The sequence below is a fragment of the Somniosus microcephalus genome, chromosome 9 (assembly GCF_052327205.1).
Source record: "Somniosus microcephalus isolate GS21.2 chromosome 9, FLI_Smic_1.0, whole genome shotgun sequence".
Lineage (NCBI taxonomy): Eukaryota > Metazoa > Chordata > Chondrichthyes > Squaliformes > Somniosidae > Somniosus > Somniosus microcephalus.
The window spans coordinates 127433831-127458332 of record NC_140995.1 but is presented as its reverse complement, the minus strand read 5'-3'; the positions used below and the strand labels follow the sequence as shown (position 1 = coordinate 127458332).

General features: G+C 42.7%; 1 protein-coding gene across 2 annotated transcripts in view; it reads left to right on the top strand.

Annotated features, from left to right (window-relative positions):
- The window catches only part of lama2 (laminin, alpha 2), a 600632-nt gene that overhangs the window by 561796 nt on the left and 14334 nt on the right, over positions 1 to 24502 (top strand). The window contains exons 50-60 of one of the 2 annotated variants that reach the window (XM_085997158.1): positions 3265 to 3427; positions 3541 to 3685; positions 3772 to 3910; positions 12072 to 12192; positions 12345 to 12521; positions 12940 to 13088; positions 13890 to 14066; positions 16642 to 16822; positions 20023 to 20082; positions 21932 to 22044; positions 23046 to 23235. In XM_085997158.1, the coding sequence (XP_085853284.1) occupies positions 3265 to 3427; positions 3541 to 3685; positions 3772 to 3910; positions 12072 to 12192; positions 12345 to 12521; positions 12940 to 13088; positions 13890 to 14066; positions 16642 to 16822; positions 20023 to 20082; positions 21932 to 22044; positions 23046 to 23235 (1615 nt within the window). The remainder of the gene's footprint in view (positions 1 to 3264; positions 3428 to 3540; positions 3686 to 3771; positions 3911 to 12071; positions 12193 to 12344; positions 12522 to 12939; positions 13089 to 13889; positions 14067 to 16641; positions 16823 to 20022; positions 20083 to 21931; positions 22045 to 23045; positions 23236 to 24502) is intronic. The other variant, XM_085997157.1, reaches the window with a different exon arrangement.

Below are 24502 nucleotides of genomic sequence, written 5' to 3'. Positions count from 1 at the left end.
GATGGTGGAGCATATTTTACAACAAAATAGCAAATGTTTACAGGTTTTACTTTATTCAGAGAAAACCCTACATCATTTATTGTGTAATTTTGTGCATTTCTCCTATTTTCATTTGAAATATTTAGAATTAGGTTTAATAATTCACAAATTGGAGGTTTTTGCAGAGCCTAGATATTACTGTTGGAGATATAAATGGACACAAACTTGTTTGTGTGATATTCCTTTGCCTGCTATTTAAGACAAATGGGTCAACAACAGCAGTTTGTATTTATATAGCACCTTTAAGGTAGCAAACATTCCCATTATGCTTTCTGTAGGCATAATCAAAAAATGGATGCCAAGCCAAAGAAGGAGATGCTGGGAGAGCTGACCAAAAGCTTGGTCAAAGAGTCTTTACTGTGATCTTACAGGATGTGAGGGTGTTGGAGAGATGGAGTGATACAGGAAGGAAATTACAAAGCTTGGGCCGAAGCAGCAGAAAGCATAATCACGAATGATGGGGCAAAGGGCGGGGGACGAGTACAAGAGTCCGGAGTCAGAGGAACAAAGAGTTTGAGTGGAGGGGATTGTAGCATTGGAAGAGGTTACAGACCAAAGCCATGAAGGGATTGAAAATGAGGATGAGAATTATAATTTGAAGTATTGGGGAACAGGGAGCCAATGTAATTTAACAAGGAGTGGGACTTGGTGCAAGATAGGATAAGGGTGGCAAAGTTCTGGATGAGCTGAAGTTTACGAAGGGTGCAGGATGGGACCCTGGCCAGAAGAGCATTAGAATAGTCGAGTCTGGAGGTGACAAAGACACAGATGAGGTTTTCAGCAGTAGATAGGCTGAGATATGGGTGGAGATGACAATGTTATGGAAATAGAAGTAGGTAGTCTTCGTGATGGGGAGTCTATAAGGTCAGAAATATAACTCGGGATCAAATGTGATGGCAAGGTTGCCAATAGTCTGGTTCAATTTGAGACGGTGACCACAGAGGGAGATGGGGTCAGTGGTAAAGATGCAGGGGGTGATTTTCATTCAGAAGTCGGGAAGGAGGCGGGACTACAACTTTCGGGGTTGTAGTCCCGCCTCCATTGAGATGCGGCCAATTCATGCGATATTAACTTGATTGACCTTGTTGAGCCCGCCCAGCGGGCTCAGCAGGCTAATTAAGGGCCACCCGGCAACATGTGAAGTCACAGACTGAAATTTCATCTGTCAAGACGTTTTGACAGATGAAATATCAGTGTTTCACAGTTGTTTGAAGCTGTCAAACACTGACAGTCTTACTTCTAACTTGAATCCTTCTACACAGACTCAGTTAGAAATCTCACCGGCACAGAAAGCTGCAGGCTGTCACTTTTGACAGATTGCAGCCATTCTGCTTTCTGTGCCGGTTAGATGATGGACTCCCGAAACCTAGAGGAAGGAAGGCTATAAAGGTAACTACAGGTAATTTAAACTTCTTTACACACTTTAGACACACCAAACACACTTACCTTTGCACTCATGCACACATCACTCACCTGAACACCAACATCTCGACCCCTCCAAGTACTTCAACCCGACGGCCCGACTCCTCTAACTTGGCATGGTTTGGAGCCGTCGGGAATCCCACACTTCAAGCTTTAAAATAGGGATTAGGCTAAAAACTGCCTGTTAACTACCTGTTAACAGGAAGTTAATTGGCACTAATCCCTTCCCGCCTCGGGTAGGCGGGTCCCAGTGCGGGGCGGGTACCCGCCTCCTTTGATACTTACATGGAGGCGGGTTGGGGGCGGGATGGTGTCGGGACCCCCGAATTCGGGACTTTAACCCCCCGCACGCCTCCAATCCCAACTCCACGGGTCAATGAAAATCGACCCCGCAGAGTTTGTGGCAGGGGTAGTCTTCCCAATACTTAGCTTGAAGAAATTGTGGCTTATCCAAGATTGGATGTCAGACAAGCTGTGAAGCACAGAGGGCGTGAAGGGGCCAAGAGAGGTGGTGGAGAAGTAGAGCTGGGTGCCATCAGCGTGCATGCTGACCCCACGTCTTTAGATGATGTTGCCAAAGGGAAATATGTAGATGAATAAGAGAAGGGAGCCAAGGAGAGATCTTGGTGGACTCTGGAGGTAATGGTGTGGGGCAGAAAGAGAAACCATTGCTGGAAATGCTTTGGCAACGATTGAAAAATTAAGATTGGAACCAAGCAAGGGCAGTTTCACCGAGCTGGACAACAGAGGACAAGCATTGGAGTAGAATGGTGTAATTGTGTCAAAGAAAAGAAAAAAGACTTGCATTTATATAGAGCCTTTCACGACCACCGGACGTCTCAAAGCACTTTACAGCCAATAAAGTACTTTTGGAGTGTACTCACTGTTGTAATGTGTGAAACGCAGCAGCCAATTTGCACACAGCAAGCTCCCCCAAACAACAATGTGATAATGACCAGATCATCTGTGTAATGATCAGTAACATGTCATTCTAGAATGGTACACTAGGTGGAGCTGTATGTTTAAATACGGGGCTACCCACGATGCACTAGGCTACCCACAAGGCAGTAGTCAAGGTGGATGCCTGTACAGTAGTCCACATGGCTGAATAAATGACTAGCTCTAAGCTAGCTGTTCATAATGAAAACGTCTAGTTATTTATGAACATAACAATCTGTTTTTGTTATGTTGATTGAAGGATTGAGGACACCGGGGATAACTCCACTGCTCTTCTTCGAAATAGTGCCATGGGATCTTTTGCATCCACCTGAGAGAGCAGACGTTTAATGTCTCATCCGAAAGAAGGCAGAAAAGGCTGCAGAAAGGTCGAGGAGAATGAGATGGAATAATGCATTCACAGAATGTTAGGGCTGTTTCAGTGATTTGTATATATTCAAGCAGGTAGTTGCGGGAGCGATGGGCATGAATATAGGAGGCAGCAACACACGCAAGGACATTGGAGAGGAAAAGAAGTTTGGAGATGGGGCAATAGTTTGCAAGGACAGAGCGGTCAAGGGTGGGATTTTTGAGTGGGTGATGACAATGTTTTGATAGGAAGAGGGACAGTGCCTGAGGAGAGGGGACCAAAATATCTGAATTTAAATAGTGGACAAAGGAATGTCATATGCATGTTTTAACCATTAGTCTGCTCACTTCCCCAACAACAATTTTTATGCTTATGTAACTATTGTAGAACTTTTAAAAGCTCCCAAATGAATTAATCACTGAAAGGTTTAAATGATATGATGTTAATAGCTCAAAATGTTATTAATAAAATTCTTTATGTTTTCCCCTTTTATATAGTCCGCAACCCACTGACACTGAAGGCACAGTGCAGTTTGATGGAGAAGGTTATGCAGCTGTTAGTCGACCAACTCGCTGGAATCCAAATGTATCAGCGATTGCATTCAAATTCAGGACTTTTTCTTCAGATGCACTACTCATGAACCTTGCCACGAAGGACCTGGTAAATGCAGTGTCAAAACGTTGAAAGCAAACTATTTGTAACTTCTCATGTCTGAGCAGAATTCCATTAATTAATTTTTTTGCCTATTTTTTAATGTTGCTAAATTTTAATAGAAAGATTTCATGAGTGTTGAACTGGCTGATGGGCGAATAAGGGTTAGCTACGACCTTGGCTCAGGTACATCTAATGTCACCAGTAGAGGACGCCACAATGACGGAAAATGGAAATATTTCACACTGTCAAGAATTCTGAAGCAAGGTGCACTTTTTTATCGTAATATTTTCATCTCACAAAGACATTCTGATTACATTTGATAATTAATCAAATATTTTCTATTTTGGCAGCAAATATTTCCATACGTGATACAATAAACAATAAAGAAGAAAACCTGGTCGTGATTTCCCCAGGAACCAACCATGGTCTCAATTTGAAAGACAACGAGAAGATATATTTTGGTGGCTTGCCTATATTACAAAATTTAAGGTAATTTCTGCACTAATATATTTTCGATGACGGGTTGTACAGATTCTTGCTACTTGAAGTAAAAAAAAGGTTGTGTTTGTTTAATATGTGTCTGTGTATATGCATACCCAGTATATATACATTTAGTGTGTTATGGCAATCTAATGGTTATGGTACTGGGCTAGTAACCCAGAGATCATGGGGATAATTTTTTGGGGGGTCAGCGGACGCGTTTGGTGGCGGGTTGGGTGGGAAAAAAAATTTTGACGGTGGGTTGGGAACCCGCTGTCAACCTGCCACCACACTACTTTCCCAGATATCGGGTCCGTCAACGCTGAACAGACCCAACATGCAGTGGTGGGGGAGGCAGTTTAGGTTATTATGACCTTGTTAAGAGCCACTTAAAAAGTATTTTGAGCTGATCTTTAAATTTTATGAGGTCGCCCATGGTGTCCACACTGCTTGGGGATCACGTCAGGTAAGGAGGTCAGGATTGTGTTAGCATAAAATCATCTCTTTACTTGACAGAAGCAAATGTGCTATAAAAGCTCCCATCTCATAGCTGTTCACTTTCCAAGCTTAGAAGCTGTTGCTTACTGCATTTGGAAGACAGATTGAGCTTTATGCAGGTTGCAAGTGTTTGGTGTAAACTCTGTATCCAGTGTCACCTCATTGGAACGACCTCTCTCACTATTGACAGATCACTTCTGTCATCTCAAGCTCACCTGCTATCTATTACATCGGCATGGGTGCCCTTGAAATTATCTCACCTTGGTCCTCAGAATCCTACCATGATCAACCCCAACACCAGCAGCACCAGGCACACCAGCAGCATAAACAACAACACTAACCTTCTCCACAATCAACTGATGCTGCACAGGACACAGGGCATCAGCACCCGACCACGTTTCTGGCCGGGAGGCCAGGGATGGCCACACCATAGCCAGATTTACTTCACTTGATGCTGTACACCCTGGCTGCCACATGATTGCCAGGTTGGCACCACCCCACACCAACTCCATAAAACATCCCTACAATGCCCAAGCAATTCCTTTCACATTCATCACCATTGTGGGGGGTATGTTATGTCTCACCGTTCACTGCAACTCACTAAGCCACTTCCAAAGGTGCACACAAATCTGTCCAAGAACGCAAAGTGTTGAAAATAAAGATTTCAATGTTTGACGACACATTAACAGAAATTTCACATGAACATTGGCTAAAACACACAAGTACCGACCCTTGTGTGTTGTTAGTTGGTATGATTGGACTAGGATGAGGGTGAGTGTAAGGGGTGGCTATTGAGATGTGGAAGTGATAATGTAGTTAGAGAGGGATGGGTGGAGGTGCAAGGTAAGTTGGTGTGAGTAAGGATGTGCAGGAGTAGGGTAGGGAAGGCAGAGTGATGGGGTTGTGATGAGTGGCACAGCAGGATGAGGTTGAGTGTGGCTTTGCAGTAACGTTTCGTGATCTACTGAGATCATTGAAAGGTTTGTGTCACTGCAACCTGGTCCTCCTGACGACATCCCTGCTTGTGCCCTCCTGTGCAATGTGCAACCAGGCTGCGTTGATCTTCTGGGGAGGTCTCTTGCACCCATGGGAAGAGAAGAGAACCTCCCTGTGTGCTGTGACTCCCTCCATAAGCAAATGGAGGGAGTCATGGGTGAGCCTGGGTGCAGCCGTGTACCTTTGTGCAGTGCTTGTCAGTGTTTGCAGCACCTCAATGCTGTCGAACACCGACAGCACAACTGTCAAAATAAATTTGCGCATGGTCCCTTTAAGGAAATCGGCTGATGACGTGTCATCAAATGATGTCATCAGACCCGCTTCCTAAAATTGGCTGGGAAACACACTGGGCAGGCGTAACAAGCCCAATCAACGTAAAATCACTGGACAGCGGGCTGGAGCCAGCAGCGAGGTCAGGACCCGCCACCGACCCCAGCCGCACCGGACCCGCCAAGGTAGGGGAAATCACAGCCCATGAGTTTAAATCCCACCATGCCAAATCTGCTAATTTGTGGGCTGGCATCAGGAAAATAGCCATGAAATGTGTTAGAAAGGGCATAGTAGGCCCTCTCCCTCCATTCTGCCAAGGGCTGCTGTCAGACTTGTCTGGTGGTCTCACGGGGTGGGGCAAAACAGCAGTACTTGAGATGGAAAGTAGGAATATCTTCCAGGAACTCAGGGGCAACCTCACTGCCAGCATTTACATGCCGAGGACGAGGAAAGGATGGGATCACAGAGAAAAATCCAGCCCAGTGTTCTTAGATGTCCAGTGCATGTGCAGTGTGTTTGTGTGTCATTTATACACACTAGGGTAATTTTATGAGTGTGCACTCCTGGTAGAGAGCCTCACCGACTCCCTCACCCACATCAGGCATTTGATCGTAAACCGCCCACAATTTTCTGACTATTCATTTTAAGGGGTTTGTGGTAATTGTGCACTGATATTTCCAGCATGCCCTCCTGGCAGGTAAAACTCCCCACTGAATTGCAGAATTACCTCATTGTGCTCAACTCCACAGTCTAGTGATTAGAGCAGAAAATGCTGGAAACATTCAGCAGGTCAGGTAGCATCTGTGGAGAGAGAAACATAGGGTTCATCAGTTTTGATGAAAGGTCATCGACCTGAAACGTTAACTCTGTTTCTCTCTCCACAGATGCTGTCTCACCTGCTGAGTGTTTCCAGCATTTTCTGTTTTTCTTTCAGATTTTCAGAATCTGCAGTATTTTGCTTTTTCCAGCATCTAAGCAACCTTAGTACAGTACTTAGGTATACCTTCCTCTAAGGTATAAATTCTAGCAATCTAAACTGTTGGAGTAATTAACTTCCACAGTGCTTAAGTATGCAACTAGCAAGTTTACCAAGAAATTACATTGGCAGGACCTGTGGAGTTGTATGTTGGCAGGCAGCTGTCTCTCCTGACACACGAGTGTATGATAGGGTGCGAAAGAGAGAGAAAATTAATCCAAAATGTAAAGCTATCTGATTGCCTCATATTCTAATGCTTTGTGTGAAAACTTTAGTGGTGTGCACTGTTATGTCAGAGATACCGGTAATGAATCTTTGAAACAATGGTAACTTTATCTTGCTTATGGAGTACATTAGAGGAGGAGTCTTGCCGTCAGTGTGTCGTGAAAATAACTCACTTTAAACAAAAATATTCCCAAAAAAATCAGAGTAGGAAGAAAACCAAAAGAATGTTGATTCCAAACAATTTTAATCTGCTTGATTATTAAATGAGGTCCTAATGAAAAAAATCCTTGATCATTTCTGTATAAAAACAAGAATTATGAAAACATTTGCTTCCAAAGGTAGTATAGATTAAATTAGCCATGTACCAGGATATTCTGGTTTTCTAAGAACTCTATACAGGTATAAAATATTAATCTAATCATTTTGTTTTCTTTTTGTACCCTTTTTTATCCAGTATGAAGGCCAGGTAAACAGTGTTTCAGTGCATGATTTTTTTTTGCAGTGCATGATGTTAATATTGACAATTAAGGCGCTTAATTCCATTGCAATTTGCTCATCTTTAGATCATGTGAAGCTAATATTTCACATGCTTTACGCCAAAGATGCAAGCTTTACTCCTGCTTGCCAGTCAAACTGCTTATGCTGTTGCACTCCAGCAAACAACATACATCAAATATTGCAATACGCATTATGCTTGTGCAAAACAATGATGATGTTGTATTTAAATGACACATTGCTATTCAGGAAGAAGGTTTGATTTTGTCATTGAATATTGCTAAAATTTGCTGATTCATTCTGGCAAGGTGGTATGTGTCATGCACTGAGGATGTTTACAGAGCACACAGGTATAAGTCCCACATTCAGTTTGTAATCTATAAGCTAGAAATTGAGAAAAGATTAGGTGCAGTTGAATATATGGTTATATTGCGACATACAATTCTGCACCTGGTGTCACTAAAGAGGGTTGGTCATCTTACTGACTTCTTATAGGTTACTTTTGAAGTTTAAATGAATTGTACATTTATTGGTCCATTCAAAGAGGTGCGCTTGATGGGATGAATGACTTTCTGATTCCGAGGTAAGATAAAGGGGCCAATAATACAGTTCTTAGTGGTGATATTCCTACTCATCAGACACAGGTTACTCATGGTATTGGATACTGAGGCTTACTCTGTACCCAGTGCACAGACCTCACAGCCATATGTCAGGGAAGCTCAGCACACCTGGCATGAGCTAATTTCATTTAGGCCCCAAATTTAATTTAAATTAACTGATGGTCCTCTAACGCATTTGCATTGCCAGAATAGTGCTGGTCCCTCAGTGCCCTTATAAAATGGACACTGGCTGTTCGGCTCTTTGAGCCATATTAGGTCTTCTTTCTCAACAAGGGCCCAGAAATTCGGGTCGGGGGCTTTCCGCGGGTGCAAGCCCCCGACCTACACTTACCTAGCGTGCCGGCAGTTGACCTCTTGGCCTGCGTGGAATTCCTCTCCGAGGCCTGTCCCAGAGGCTGGCGCGCTATGCTGGCGTGTCCCAGGGGCGTAGTTAGTGTGAAGCGTCCCCTGGGATCACATGAGCAACAGGCAGCCAATTGGAGCAGGGAATGCTCCATTCATAAGTCTTGACAGATAGACCTGCCAAAACGTATAAATGCTGAGGCTGTAAAACTGTACTTTACCTTAAAATAAATTTTTAAAAAACATCACACTTTGTAAATAAACTATAAATGACATTAAATAACTATTTTAAACAAAAATTTAAATTTTTGAAAAAAATAATTTTATAAAAAAACGGGGCTAAAAATAAACTTACCTTGCTTTAAAGTATTTAAAAGTAAAAAACCTGTGGAAAAAATGTTTTAATTTTAAATAATTGACCACTTACCTTTGAAAATGAAGTCCTTACGGCTGCTTTTTACATTTCTAAAATGTACAGACTTACCTGCACGTTAAAACCTGAAAAAAAAAGGCAGACTCCCGCGCGCATGCGTTCGACCTCTGAACCCCTTGGTTCAGAGGATCGGAAGTGCCGGTTTCCCGCGCATGCGTAGTGCATGCAAGATTCCGACACTTCCATCGGGTCCACGCGTGAGTACTCCGTCCGTACTCACGCGTTGGGACCCGAATTTCTGGGCCAAGGAGTCTGCTTGGTAGTTGTCTGGACCCAGGAATTTGTCTGCTGCTTTTTGTTTTTTTTAGCCTTCACGACTGAAGTTATTCAGACCCTCTCTCATCAGGGGGTCTTTTCAAAGGGAATTAATTATCCATGAACTAAATAGGACCTATCAATATTCCACTGGGCATCCTTCTACATCTGAAGGAGGAGGCATTGGAAGGCAGGTGTATTTAACCTCATAAAGGAGCTCATATGCTGCCGTCTACAGGCTAAGATAATCGTACTGCAATGTGCCCAAAGGGGTCTGCATGAGAGACTATAGCCCTGATTTTAAAGGCTTCCTTGTGTGGCCTGGAGGAGCAACAACAACTTGCATTTATATAACGCCTTTAATGTGGTGAAACATCCCAAGGCACTTCACAGGAGCGTTGTCAAACAAAATTTGACACTGAGCCACATTAAGGAGGTATTAGGACAGGTGACCGAAAGCTTTTAAGGAGCATCTTAAAGGAGGAGAGAGAGTCATAGAGTTATACAGCACAGAAAGAGGCCCTTCGGCCCATCGCGGAAAGGCAGAGAGGTTTAGGAAGGGAATTCGAGAGCTTATGGCCGAGGCAGCTGAAGCCGTCCCTGCTCCCCCGCACAAACTTTCAACTCAAATTACAGATCGGATCCTGATAACATCATCGGACCCAATCTGCTTATTTAAAGAAGGACCCTGCATCCTTCTTGTGGGTGTCCTGCTCACCTGCTCAAAAGCACATGTTAAGATTGGGGTATGGCAGAAAAGCAGTGGGATTTAGAGGGGGTAAGTGACTCGACTCATTTTAACTGTCCCCCTGCCTGGTTTCCTCCAGGCGGGGGAATTAAAAATCAATGCCTACGATTTACCAGGGAGGCCGTGAGACACTGTGCAGTCTTTTGTAGCCAGACCTTACAACCACTTCAAGGATAGCTCTGTTGAAGGCTGTCAAGGTGGCATAGTGGTTAGCACTGTTGCCTCACAGCGCCAGGGACTCAGGTTCGAATCTGGCCTCGGGCGACTGTCTGTGTGGAGTTTGCACATTCTCCCCGTGTTTGCGTGGGTTTCCTCCGGGTGCTCCGGTTTCCTCCCACAGTCCAAAGATGTGCGAGTTAGGTTGATTGGCTATGATAAATTGACCCTTAGTGTTAGGGGGATTAAATACGGGGATAGGGTGGGATATGTGTTGGTGTAGGGGTTACGGGGATCGGGTGGGATATGTGTCGGTGCAGGCTCGATGGGCCGAAATGGCCTCTATCTGCACTGTGGGGTTTCTGTGATTCTGTGAAGGTGACTGCTGCCTTGAATTTTTATGCCTCTGAGTTCTTTAAAAAAACAGCAGGAAATATCTGTCATAGCATGATGCGCCTCAATAACTTCAAGGCTCAAAGTTAGCTGGATAAAACTAGGCTTTTATTAGCAAAGAAAGATGCCTGTGTCTTCACCTAGCATTCTGCTGTTCTGCTGCAAGACAAGCCTGGGCTTGTCTTAAGTAGGGCCAGGTATGGGCGGAGCCGACACACCCAATGGGGAGAAAGGGGGCGGTGCACTATATACAATACAAGGTAAAAACACAGGAGCAGGCAATACAATATATGTAGTTAAATACAGAGTCTGATGAATGACATATTTCATCACATAGCACACAGCTAGCAGTGCATGGCTGAATCATGCAAGTAACAGATGCATTGTTTGTTCGGACCAGAGATTTCGTTAACTTTCCCATGGAAACCAGCCAACAGACAAAGAAGATCTGTACTTTTACTGTCTGTCTTCAACTCCGGAAGTGCAGAACATTATTGATGGCACACATACAGCCATGGCACGTTCTTCATGAACCAAAAGGGATTCCACTCCCTGAATGTGCAACTGTGACTGTAGATACAGAATTATGCATGTTAATACTCACTATCCTGGTAGCTGCAGCAATCCATGGTGCCACCATTACTTCAAGGGTGGGAAGAACTGGAGGGATGGCTGCTTGTGTACCAAGACTGAGCTCATGATCCCTTTGAGACACCCATGCACAAGACAAAAGAGTTAAGCACATAGCTACTCGGGTCTTGGCAGAACATATTATCGGGATGTTAAAGCAAACTATCTGATACATTGACTAATCAGGGGAGTCTTTGCAGCACAGCCTGGCCAAGGTATCCAAGATTATTGTACCCTGCTGTGCCTTATATACCTTCTCCTGATAAAGGGGCATTCCTTTAGAGCAGGTTGAAGAAGAGAGCCAGCCTCAACCAGTAGCAGAAGAAGACCCTGAACACGAGCTAGAAGAGATGTCTTCAGAAGCATCATTCATAGCATTACATAGAATGTACAGCACAAAAACAGGCCATTCGGCCCAACTAGTCCATGCCGGTGTTTATGCTCCACACAAGCCTCCTCCAACCCTTTTTCATCTAACCCTATCAGCAAAACCTTCTATTCCTTTCTCCCTCATGTGGTTATCCAGTTTCCTCTTAAATGCTGCTGTCCTATTTGCATCAACTACTCTCTGTGGTAGTGAGTTCCACATTCTAACCACTCTCTGGTTAAGTAAGTTTCTCCTGAATTCCCTATTGGATTTATTAGTGACTATCTTATATTCACTCAGCAAGAGACTTAAGACAGCCGCTAATAGACACAGTTAGTTGAATGTTTGTACCATCCAAGACACAACAGTCATTTACACATCCATAATATCCTACTAAAATGCAGGATTCCTGCAATGCATTCAGCCTTACATCAAGAATCACGAATAACATCGCGTTTCTCCACAAGTATTTTAATCACCCCATCCCAAATGAACTCCTGTGACCTATTAGTGAAGCAGTTAACACAAATTTTATTCATCCTAACAGTGCACCTTCTTTTTGTAAATCTGTGCTCCTTAAATATTTCCATAGTGGACGAAAGAAGTGAGGAGAATTAATTTTTAGCAGTTTTACTACTACAATTAAAGTCTATTTTACCGCCAGTGTTTTTTATTTTATTTCTTTAACTTTATTTCAGTAATGTGTGTATAATTTTAGAAAAACATTGACAAACTTACATTGACAAAATGCCTTTATGTGTTGCAGGCCTGAAATCAGTTTAAAGAAATATAGTGGTTGCCTCAGAGATATAGAAATTTCACAGTCACCATATAATTTGCTGAGTGGCACAGATTACCTGGGGTTAACAAAAGGCTGTACATTAGAGGTTTGTTATCTAAAATCTTATGTTATCTTATATTTTATAACAATTTTCTTTGTTTTGAAATACTAGATTCTACCAGTATTCAATATATGCCCCTGTTGATGAAATTGTCCCAGTACTGTGTATGATTTTCACTAATATGCTCTTTTTGACAGAATGTCCACACTGTTAGCTTCCATAAACCTGGATTTGTTGAGCTCCAGCCACACTCATTGAATGTAGGCACAGAAATAACACTTTCCTTCAGTACTAAAAACGAGACTGGAATGATACTTTATGGAAGTGGAAAGGCCCCAGTTCAACTAAGGAGAAAACGCCGCCAAACTGGACAGGTGTTGCTTACAATAATTTCTTTTGTTGTTTTTGTCACTTTTAACCTGTATTTTTGCATTTGACATAAAAATATTTCTGAAATATAAATGTAAATAGCTCCCAAGCATGTAATATTTACATATTGAGCCAATGGAAATAATAGACATTTGAAATACTAAATATTTATAATATTCTATTTAAGTATATGCAATTTTAAAATAAGTTTTTGCTCTTATGTTTAGTATTGGTTATTCAATATTTTCAAAGACATCTATCACCCAATAGTATCCCTATAACCAAGAAATTGTTAAATAATTTGCAGTCGGAGGATATATTCTTATACCATACTTATTTTGAAATACTCTTTGTTATAAGCAATAATGCCCACATAGTCTGTACTTTAAGTTTGTGCCTGAACTGTGTACTTTATACAAACAGGTCTATTATGCAGTTTTCCTAAACAGAGGGCGCTTGGAAGTACATGTTGCGACTGGAGCTCGAGAACCTCGGCGTGTTACAATCAAACCAGAATCTGGAGTGTTCAATGATGGAAAGGAACATAGTGTTAGGCTGCATAGATCCAAGGGGTATGACAGTTCCAAAGTGTTTTGACAATACCTCTGATTTTCTTATTCTAGTGGTTGTATTGATATCTTTACTGATAACAATGGTTTGTAATTTCCTCCAGTGAGCCTTGCCATTGAAATTTAGCAGGCTATTCAAATAGAACTTGCATTTATATAATGCCTTACCACAACTCTCAGGAATGTCACAAAGTGCATCATCATATAAATGAATCACATAGTGCAATCACTGTTGTATGTGGATAAAATGAGAGAACTATACAGTTCACTTAGATCCTCTCACCTCATATACATTTTGCAGCAAGGTCATTAAATCATAACTGGGAACAGGAACCCTATTTCATTTCACCCTCCCCCAATGCTAAACCTAACCCCTCTGATGCTGGAGATACTGAGGCCAAAATTAGCCCCCATTGCTGTCCCAGCTGACTACTATGTGCCCAATACTGTCCCACCTGATTATTATGGCCCAATGCTATCCCACCTGACAACTATGTAACCCCAATGCTGTCCTCGCTGACTACTATGTGCCCCCAGGTGACAACATTGCAGCGACCAAAATTGAACTTGGTAGCTTTCTGGAAGGGATGATTTACTCTGGCTGCTATATGTAACAAAATCATAAACCTGAGGAAATCGTCCTCCCAAATTGCATCAAATTAATATAATCTTCATATACAATTTTTTGTTTGAATAAATATATAGGTTTAGCATTAATTTAAATGTGAATGAATTATTTCTACTGTCTTGTAGTTTTTAAAAGCCCTAAATATGCAGATAACATGAGATTCTTTTTGCTGTCAGGTTGCTCACAGTGCAAGTGAATGAAGAAAGAGTTCAAAAACAACGACTACCTAATGATCAGCCTCTCAACATTAAAAGACTGTTTGTTGGAGGAGTACCTGTCTTATTCCAAGCCAGTCATTTAAGAAGTATCATGCCTTTTGAAGGCTGTATATGGAATTTAGTTGTTAATTCAGTGTGAGTAAGGTTTCATTACTCCTAAGAAAAAGACACATTTAAAGAAAAGAAAAAAATAATGGGATGATTCCCCAATCAGGCACACCCAGGGAGTGCATGTTACTTAGGAACATCGTTGAACATAAGACCACGTTGAGAAATCAGGGCAGCAGCCCATACATTACTGGAGGGAAAACCACAGGCTGTGGGCCCAGGATTTCCTAACATGCAGGCCTAGAAATTGAGTTTTGGCGCAGCCAGGGCTTTAGCGCCGGAAGTTAGTGCCGGCGCTAAGTCCCCCTGCGCGCGCCAAAAATTCAGTAGCGCCGCGCCCAAATGGCTGCCGGCGCTACTGGAGGGTTTCAGCGCCTCCCAATGGGCGCTAACTGCCCCATTGCGGCGCTGTTCCGGCGCTGCGGCACCCGATGCGGTGCGGCAGGCTGGGGACGTGCAGGCCTCCTCCTCCCGTTAAGGAGGAGCTGCCTGCACCCGGCCGCGGCCCGCGCAAATCAGCTTAAAAATGAGCCCGGCACCTCGGACAAGTGCCGGGCTTGCATCTGTTCCGGGGGGGGGGGTGGGGGAGAAGTCCGGGGAGGGAGCTGCGGGCAGGCGGCCGGCGGGAAAGTGGCCGGCCGCCGCGGGGCCTTTAATGCGCCGGCGCAAACTGGAGTAAGGCACCTTTGACAGAACGTTGCTTGCGGCTGCCACGGGCGAGGCGGCCGCAACTCAATTTCGGAGTTCGGGCGGGTTACCACGGCAACCGGGACGCTGCGCACACCGATGACGTCATCGGTGCCGGCGCAGCGCTACCGGTGCAACGCCGATTTAGGGCCCCAGGGAATTTTTAAACTGGCCATAACTCTGGCGCTAGTCCCTCTAGCGCCTCAAAAGCGGCGCTAAGGCAACTGAATTTCTAGGCCGCAGTCTTTGAAAACACCTGATTGGTGAATTACTCTTATCCTTAAATTAATCGAATTGAGCACATTTTTCTGTGCAAGCTGACATAGAAATTCCATGTGTATATTAGTGTAAATATCCTCTTTTTAAAATGTTTACTTTAATATTGAATTATGTTGCTTGTTGAATATAGCTTCACCAATCTAGTCTCATTTGTAGTCTGCCTTCACCACACACAATGTCAAGCTGAATTGCATACTGATATTACAGTAATAAGGTTCCTCAATTTCAACAGTAGGGTTACCAGAGTAATGTTAATTCTCTAGAAAAATGTCAATTTGAAACACTTTCGGGCTGAATTTTCATCATTGTTTTTCCAATTGCCTGCCATAACTTTGACAGAAGAGCTGCAGAAATCCCGCGAAAACGGTGTAGGCAGTGATTACACTATTGTTCCATGGTTTTGGCAGCTATTCCGCCAAAGTTACAGCCAATGAGTGGGAGAACCCGTGGAACTTCACCCCTTTGATTCTGCTCAAACTGTCACCCCTATTTTCTCCTGTTCTTTATAGTCCATATTTCATTTTTCTTCATTTTCACCTTGTTTCTTATCTAATCTAACCCATCATAACTTTTTATTTAATTTTTGCCTGTTAAAAAAAAAACTGGAAATCCTTTGTTTACCTTTTTTCTTTTCCCCGTGAGCCATCCAATTTTATAGTGAAAGGGTATTTTGTAATAATAAGTTTGCATTGGTTGTAAACAGTTTTTACAAGGCAGTTACTCATCCAATCAAAAGTTAAGATATTGAATGTGTTGAAGATAACACTTGGGGCTAGAAATTCGGCGCATTTGCGCCTCCCGTTAGTGCCTCTGGGGGCGCTAATGGGACGCAAACGACTTTTCGTCCAGGCACGGCGCCGCTAATGACTCCTGCTAAATTCAGCAGGAGTTTAGCAGCGGCAGTAACCGGGAGCGCCCCGCTCTGCTGCGCAGGCGATGTCGATGTCATCACCATGCGCAGCGCCCCTTTTTTGCCCCACCTGCAAAATTGGCCCATGCCCCCTGAATCTGCGCCGGGCGATGACAACGATCGATTCAGGGGGCGGGAACAGAGTGGCAGGAGGCTCGTGGGGCGGTAAGTAAAGGGGAGGTGGCGGGTGGGGGGAAAAAATCAGCCGACTTACTTGTGGCGGCCCATTGCGTCTTTCAACGCGGGGTCCGTGCCACGATCTGGCAGCCCAGCACTCCTCTTGTGTGCCGGACTGCTGGCACGGCATCCTGCTCCCTGGGGATCCAGGTAGGGCCCCGTAGAGTTGTGGGCTTAGGCCCTCCCCTTTAATGAGGGGAGGAGCCCTTCTATGTGGCAGTGCTACGTGGCCCAGTGCGTAGTGCTGCAGAACGCACCGCCCCGTTATTTGGGGTTAACGCTCTAAGAAGGAAGTGAAGCGCTTGAATTAGCGCACCACCTCCCTCTTGGGGTGCTAAAACTGAAGTTAGTGATCGCTGGTGCTATTTTTCATGGGCGCTAAAACTGTGCCTGATGTCAACTGTTATAATTAATAATGGCAGATTTGAGAAAAAATTGTTGCAATTAGATAACCTTTATAAATAGCTGTTCTTTTATTGCAGTGCTCCATACTGTAGGATTTATATTAGCCATACAATTATTCTTCCACATATTTGCTTTTTCTCTTAGACTGCTAGATTTTGCCCAACCAGTATCTTTTGAGAATGCAGACATTGGCAGGTGCCCAACCCTAAAACCTTCAAAACCACTTCCTGAAGAAGAAGAAGAGATTGAGACAGCAACTAGACTCTCAGCTGAAATCACGGCCAAACCTATCCCAGAACACACACAATTTCCTACACCTGCTCCTGTGAGTTTCTTTTTTTGAAATGAGCATAAATTGCACGATGCATTAATGAAGTCATTCCCACTTCCGAATCAAAGAGAATTGATTGATCACACTAGTACATAGCGGGTGATCTCATGAGTTCATGCTTTCTTGCCAGCAGTATCAATTGCAAATTCAGGTGGACTGTACCCATCTAAAAGATCTGAAAATCATGCACAGTCTGCACATAAATTTCCAAAATTGCATTGCTGGGGTCAAGAATCCCCATTGGCAAAGTAGGCCCAGATTTTCCAAGGGGTCAGCAGGTGCGATCGGTGGTGGGTCGAGTGGGAAAGTTTTTTTCCCAGCGGGTCGTGACCCCGCTGTGAATCCGCTGCCATGCGCCTTTCCCAATGTCGGGTCTGTCAGTGCTGAGCAGAACCGACATGCAGCGGTGGGGGACCCAATTCAGGTAAGTATGACCTTGTTTAGAGATCATTAAGAATACATTTGATTTCACCTTTTGATTTTATGTGCTTGCCCACTGAGTCCACACTGCTCGTGGATCACGTCTGTCAAGCTGAGGCAGGAGTTCAGTGACCATTAAATCAGCTGTTGAGTGGACAGCTTCAAATGTACAGTAAAAGCTCCCACCTTACAGAGATATATTCCCTCAGCCAAAAGCACATCCTCACTACATTTCCACAACAGATTCACTATGCTGCAAGTCTTTACACAAGTCAGCATCCAGTCTGACTTCATTACCTCTCTCACCATTGACAGATCGCTTCTGTCATTTCTACTTCACCTGCCATCTATTCCACCAGCATGGGTGCACTTTATACTCTCTCACCTTGGTCCTCAGAATCCCACCACGATCAGCCCCAACACCAGCATCACCAGGCACACCAGCAGCACCAACAACAACACCAACCTTCTCCGCAATCACCTGATGCTGCACAGGACACAGGGCATCAGCACCCGAGCACATTGCTGCCCGGAAGGCATGGGATGGCCTCACCATGGCCAGATTTACTTCACTTGATGCTGTACACCCTGGTTGCCACATGATGCGCCAGGTTGGCACCACCCCACACTAACACCATAAAGCATCCCTACATTGTCCAAGTCATTCCTTTCACACTCATTACCATTGTGGGTGGCACCGTTATGTCTCACCATTCACTGCAATTCACGAAGCCACTTCCAAAGGTGCACCCAAATCTGTCCTAGAACACAAAGTGTTGAATATAAAAATACTAATTGTTTGACACCACATTAACAGAAACTTTACATGAACATTGCATAAAACACCCAAGTGCCTACCCTTGTGTGTTGTTAGTTGGTATGATTGCACTAGGATGAGGGTGAGTGTGAGGGGTGGCTAGTGAGATGGGGATGTGACAATATAGATAGAGAGGGATGGGTGGAGGCGCAAGGTAAGTTGGCGTGAGTAAGGATGTGATGGGGATGTGATGAGAGACACAGCAGGATAAGGTTGAGTGTGACTTTATACTATACTGAGATCATTGAAACGTTTGCGGCACTGCACCCAGGTCCTCCTGACCACATCTCTGCTTGTGCCTTCCTCTGCAATGTGCAACCAGGCTGTGTTGATCTCCTGGGGAGGTTTCTTCCGCCCATAGGAAGGGAATAGGACATCCCTGTGTGCTGTGACTACTTCCATAAGCATACGGAGGGAGTAATGGGAAAGCCTGGGTGCAGCCCATTGCCTTTGTGCAGTGCTTGTCAGTGTTTGCAGCACCTCAGTGCTGTAGAACACTGACAGCACAAATGTCAAAATAAAGTTGGCCAAGGTCCCATTAAGGAAACCGGCTGATGACGCGTCATCAAATGACGTCACCAGAACCGCTTCATCTAATTGGCCAGGAAACGCGCTGGGCGGGCTGAACAAGCCCAATCAAAGGAAATTCATTTCACTGAGTGGGATGGAGCCAGCAGCGGGGTCGGGACCCACCACCGACATCGCCTGCCGCGGACCCACCAAGGTGAGGAAAATCCCTGCCTAGGACTCTTAAATTTCTCCCTTCATGATGTCTTACTGGGAGGTGAAATTCAATAAATGCTGTTTTGGCTCTGGAAATAAATAATATAAAACACACAGTGATTGATAGCACAGTGCATCAAGTCACAATTATAATGACAAATATGATTTACTTATTGGCACTAACTGAAAGTTCACACAAATCAACAGACAAAATGCTATTTGTCTTTAACAGATTTTATAAATTGCTTGCATTATTGCGAATTGCATCTTTATACTGTTATTGCTTATTAAAGGACAGCCAAATATTTATCTATGCAGCATTAGTGGCCTTTATTTATGAAGGCCTTTATTTATGAAGCCCTTTATTTAACTATATCAGTGAAATTACTTCACAGAAGCAACATATGATGAGGGACATTCCATAACAATGGTGGCAATGAGATTGGGCTCCTAACATTTTTTTCACAGACAAATTGGCAACTACTTTCTCTCTTATCATCATCTCCATCAAGATTTGGTATGGGATCACAAGCACTTTGAAGAGACTGAAAAAATGGGCAACTCTACTCACTTACAGACTGGGCATATAAACTGGCCTTCATTATTGGTTTGATCCACCTTTTCTTTGTAAAATGTAGGGTAATTACAATTGCTAAAATTGGCTTGGTGATGCTTTCCTGACCTCACTCTCATGATCCTCCTGCACAGCTCAGTTGTCAATGTAAATGCAATGTTTGGAGTTACACTACCACAAGGAGTAGTTGAGGTGAATAGCATAGTTGCATTTAAGGGGAAGGTAGATAAACACCATGAGGGAACAAGAAGTAGAAGGATATGCTGATGGAGTTTGAAGAAGAGGGATGGGAGGAAGCTTGTGTGTATGAACAGCGGCATGGACCAGTGGGCTGAATGGCCTGTTTCTGTGGTGTACATTCTATGTAGTTCTACATTTATGATCAGTAATAATAAAATGGATTATAACATTTTTAAATTAATTCACCTTAGAGTCCATTTTAACTTACCTTTTGCACACAGGCAGATATAAATTTGGCTGCTAACACAAGAGCTTAATTTTCTTCTAATGTAGCTCAATTTAATTTTTTATTGTTATCATCATACATAAGACGTGTGCATCATTAACAGCATTTTTAAAAGCTTTACTGGATATGGCAGACATGAGCTTATTCTTTGCTTCAGTCTCTAACATTTTTTACTTGCATTTACTGCTTCTTAGGACGTGCTTCTTGCGGAACTGAAGAGCAGCAAGCTTGCTACTGATCATGGCTCCATTCTGGTATCTTTTGTCATCCAGTAATTGTGTTTGAACTGTTTTCATTATCCCTAGAAAATGCTAACATGACCTTCTATTCCCCATCCCCTAAAAATATTTGTTTTAAAACAAATTCCCTTTAATCTTCATAAACGATGTTCAAACACAAAAGCCTTTCAAAAAAGGTTAACTTTTACAAGTTCTTCACAGCAAAAATCTGATGAGATCATTTTACGCAGACAAGATGGCAATGTGAACTAAAGAAAATGAACTCTCACCATTTCTCGCACTACACTAAATATATTGGAGTAAAATAGAATTTTACACATTTTGATAAATAGTGATTGGTAATAGAATCATAGAATGATTCAGCACAGAAGGAGGCCATTCGGTCCATTGTGCCTGTGCCGGCTCTTTGAAAGAACTATCCAATTAGTCCCACTCCCCTGCCCGTTGCGCTGCAAATTTTCCCCTTCCCTTTTGAAAGTTATTATTGAATCTGCTTCCACCACTCTTTCAGGCAGTGCATTCCAGATCATAACATCTTGCTGTGTAAAAAAAATTCTCCTCATCTCACCTCTGGTTCTTTTACCAATTACCTTAAATCTGTGTCCTCTGGTTACGGACCCTTCTGCCACTGAAACAGTTTCTCTTTATTTACTCTATCAAAACACTTTATAATTTTAAACACCTCTATTAAATCTCCCCTTAACCTTCTTTGCTATAAAGAAAACAACCCCAGCTTCTCTAGTCTCGCCACGTATCTGAAGTCCCGCATCCCTGGTACCGTTCTAGTAAATGTTCTCTGCACCCTCCTCAAGGCCTTGAAATCCTACCTAAAGTGTGATGCCCAGAACTGGACACCCTCCAGCTAGGGCCTAACCAGTGACTTATAAAGGTTTAGCCAGAGGTGGCTTGGAAACAGGCAAATGTGGTGCTGCCCATATTCGAAAAGGGTGACAAAACAAACACCGGTGACTCCAAACCAATTAGTCTTGCTTCCATTCCATGTAAACTAATGGAATTAGCATTAAAAATAGTAATGGAAAGGAGAGCAACTTGCTAAATGATGGAAGATATTCCATTAATTTTTTTTAAATAACATTTGTAGGAGTACTTTGTACCGAAAGTACTCCTAGCCTTTCCGATGCCTCTAACTGACCTGATCTTCTCGGGTTTTTGATTGTAATAGCTATGCATGATTTTATAATCTTTGTTCTTTTTACAACTCAAATTAACTATGTGATATCTTAATTGTGAATCAAACTATTGATAGAAATGTGAGATGGTATTAGGAAAAAACCCAGGAACCATGAAATATACCTTATGCTAAGAGAGATCAAATACTGGTTGAACTACAGTGGAGTCTTCATTATCCACCATAATGGAAGGGCTCCCCATGGTAGATAAAGGAGATTGGCAGATAATTGAAAGTCTCTAAACTTTATCCAATATAGCAATACCCTTGGCACAGGAATGAAAACAAGTACAATTTAAAGAACAAAAGGAACCTTATGTAGTTTTGTTTACTAAGAAAATTGAATGAAATACAAATGGAAAAAAAGTGTTCAATGTGGTGATGTCTCATGTAAGGTTTCTTCCTGTGAAGATTCTGGCAGATAAATGGGTAGGTGGATAATTTGAGTTGGATAATGGAGGTTTCACTACAGTTTGATAATGTTAGAACTTTGTATTTTTAATATTCATGCATACTACTCAGTTATAGCACCAGGTTAACCTGTGGAATTGACTGAGCATGTTTCTATATTCAACTGTTCTGCCATGCTATGTCAATGGTCTATTGATAGTTTAGTGATGATCTATTTGTATAGTCTGATTTTTGAATTTTCACTTTTTGCTGATTTATATGTAGATGACATGTGCTGCTGACATTTCCCCTATCGCACTGCTGAAAGCCAAGCACTTTGGCCTCTCCAAAAATAGTCATGTTGCCATGGAGTTTGATGATACCAAAGTCAAAACTAGGTAATGTTGAAATTTTACACAATATAATTACTGTGTGATACTCTATTCTATTTCACACCCAAAAAATTAACATATATCTCTCCAGGGCTGAAAGTCAGAGCACACCCTTCATTTTATACGTTATTTGTATTTGCCCTGGCATTGAACTTATTAGTACGCATTACTACTGGTAATAAACAGGTAAATACAGAGTAGCAGAGGGTCATCTTCTGTGTGAAGAAGCAGAGAATTGAATGTAATTGAGGAACTCGGCACAATGAAGTTTTTAAGCTTCTGATTTTTGTTTATTATGCTTGGAAAATTGGCTTTAAAGTAAATAGGACTAGTTTCTGTATTACTATGGTAGATAAAATAAGATGCCCCATTGTTTAAATTTAATATTAAATTACTTGGTAAAATGGTATATTTTGTTACAGGTATAGCTTTATCATGACAGCTTAATGACGTGAGATGAATTGCCACAAATTGAAATGTACCAAGTATTTGACATTTTCAGTGTTGTTTTGCAGAAAAAAAGTTGGGTAGATTTTTGCCTTTACCTGCCTTGGGGTTAAGCATCACATGGGCAGAATGCAGAAAGGGAAATCTGACGGGGAAGTATCTGCTCCCTTAATAGCACCCACCTGATTTTCTTTCCATTGAAATAAACGGAGGATAAATCCGACAGATTCTGGTAAGGGTGTGCAATCCTCCCGGACAGATTTTCCTTTCTGCACTGCGCCCAGGCGATGCTTAAAGCCCATTAAAGGTGAAAATTTACCCCATTTTACATTGCTATGTTTACCTGCTAGTAATTCAATTCTAATCTGTATAATGTAAACCTTCTCATGGAGACCAGTTGTTTGAGGAGATGTAATTTCATACTTATGTTTTAAATGAAAAGTTATTAAAGATTACATTGTAAATGTGTGATAATACCAAACTGGAAAATAAGCTCCTGTGTGGTATTTAGTTCATGGCAAGCTACTGGGTGTTGATTAATGATTTTGACTTGTTTGCAGGTTTGTAATTGAGTTTGAAATCCAAACAGAGGCAGAATCTGGTCTTGTTTTTTATATGGCAAGAATTAACCATGCAGACTTTGCAACCATTCAGATAAAAGATGGAATGGCTCATTTCAGCTATGACCTTGGAAGTGGAAATGCAAGCATAGTTGTTCAAAGGAAGATAAATGATGGTGAATGGCATAAGGTAATAAATGCTAAATAAATTCCATTACTAATTGAGTTAACTGAAGTTATATTACAAGAGATATAATAACAAGAATCTATTATATATTGAAAATGGTTTGTGGTTGCAACATGCCAAGGGACTGCACCTGTAGATGATGCTGTCAGCACAATGTTATGTGACATAATACCACATGACAGAACCACCTAAAGCAAATATAAGGAACCAACCTTTGGAATTGTGCCATGACAACAATGAGAGGAAATGTGTTATACCACCACAAGCAAACCTGTCTGACTGACTAGACCTCCTTCTCTCTCTCCCCCCACCCCCATCCCACTGACATGACATTCACAACCTGCCTCCTTCCCAATGAGGTCAAAGCACATATGAAACCCCTCTCTCACTGAATGGAAAGCCTCCACTAGTACCCCACCCTCAATTGAGGCAACATATATTGACCTCCATCTGTACCTCCTCTGCTCTCTCTTGCCTTCCCCTACCCCTTCCTCCCTCTTCCTCTCCCCTACCCCTCATCCCCCTCTCTTCCCCACCCCTCCCTTTTCTCTTTCCTCCATCTCCACTCCTCATCCCTCCCTCCTTCCCCATTTTTCCTTCCCCTTCCCTCCCCGTCCCCCTCTCATTTCCTCCTTCCCATTTCTCCTCTTATCCCCATGTACCTCATCTCCTCTCTGCCCTTTTCTTCCATTTTCTCCCCTCTTCACTCTTCCGCTACTCTCCCCTCACATCCTCACTCTGTTCCCTCCCATCTCCCTCTCTACCTTCCCCCTCTCACCTCCCCTTCTGTCCTCTTCTCTTCACTCTGTCCCTGTTTTCCTTATCTTTCTTCACCCTTCCCCTCTTCTTTCTCCCTCACTTCTCTCCCCCTCCCATCTGTCTCCTATCCCCTTGATTCAGTTATTTTTCTGACCTCTAACCCTGCTTGGCCTGAAAAGTGCTCTTTATCTTGGCTCTCCGTGTGCAAAGCCACAGGAGATCGACTGGTATATTTATATAAATCTACATATATTGACATTGACTGTTAACTTTGACTGATGAACTATAGATTATTATTTGGTAAATTACTTGTGATTACATCAAAATTGAATTCAAATTGTTAACCCTTTAGTGTTCACTCTACGCCTAGCCAGTTATCATTGTACTATTAAGCCACTATCACAGGTTATTTGCTCAATTAAAATCCTGCTAAATCTTTTGTCATACCATGATCTTGGTGTCAGATCTTTTCTGAAAGTGAATTAAATGTTAAATGCAGCAAGGAAATCTC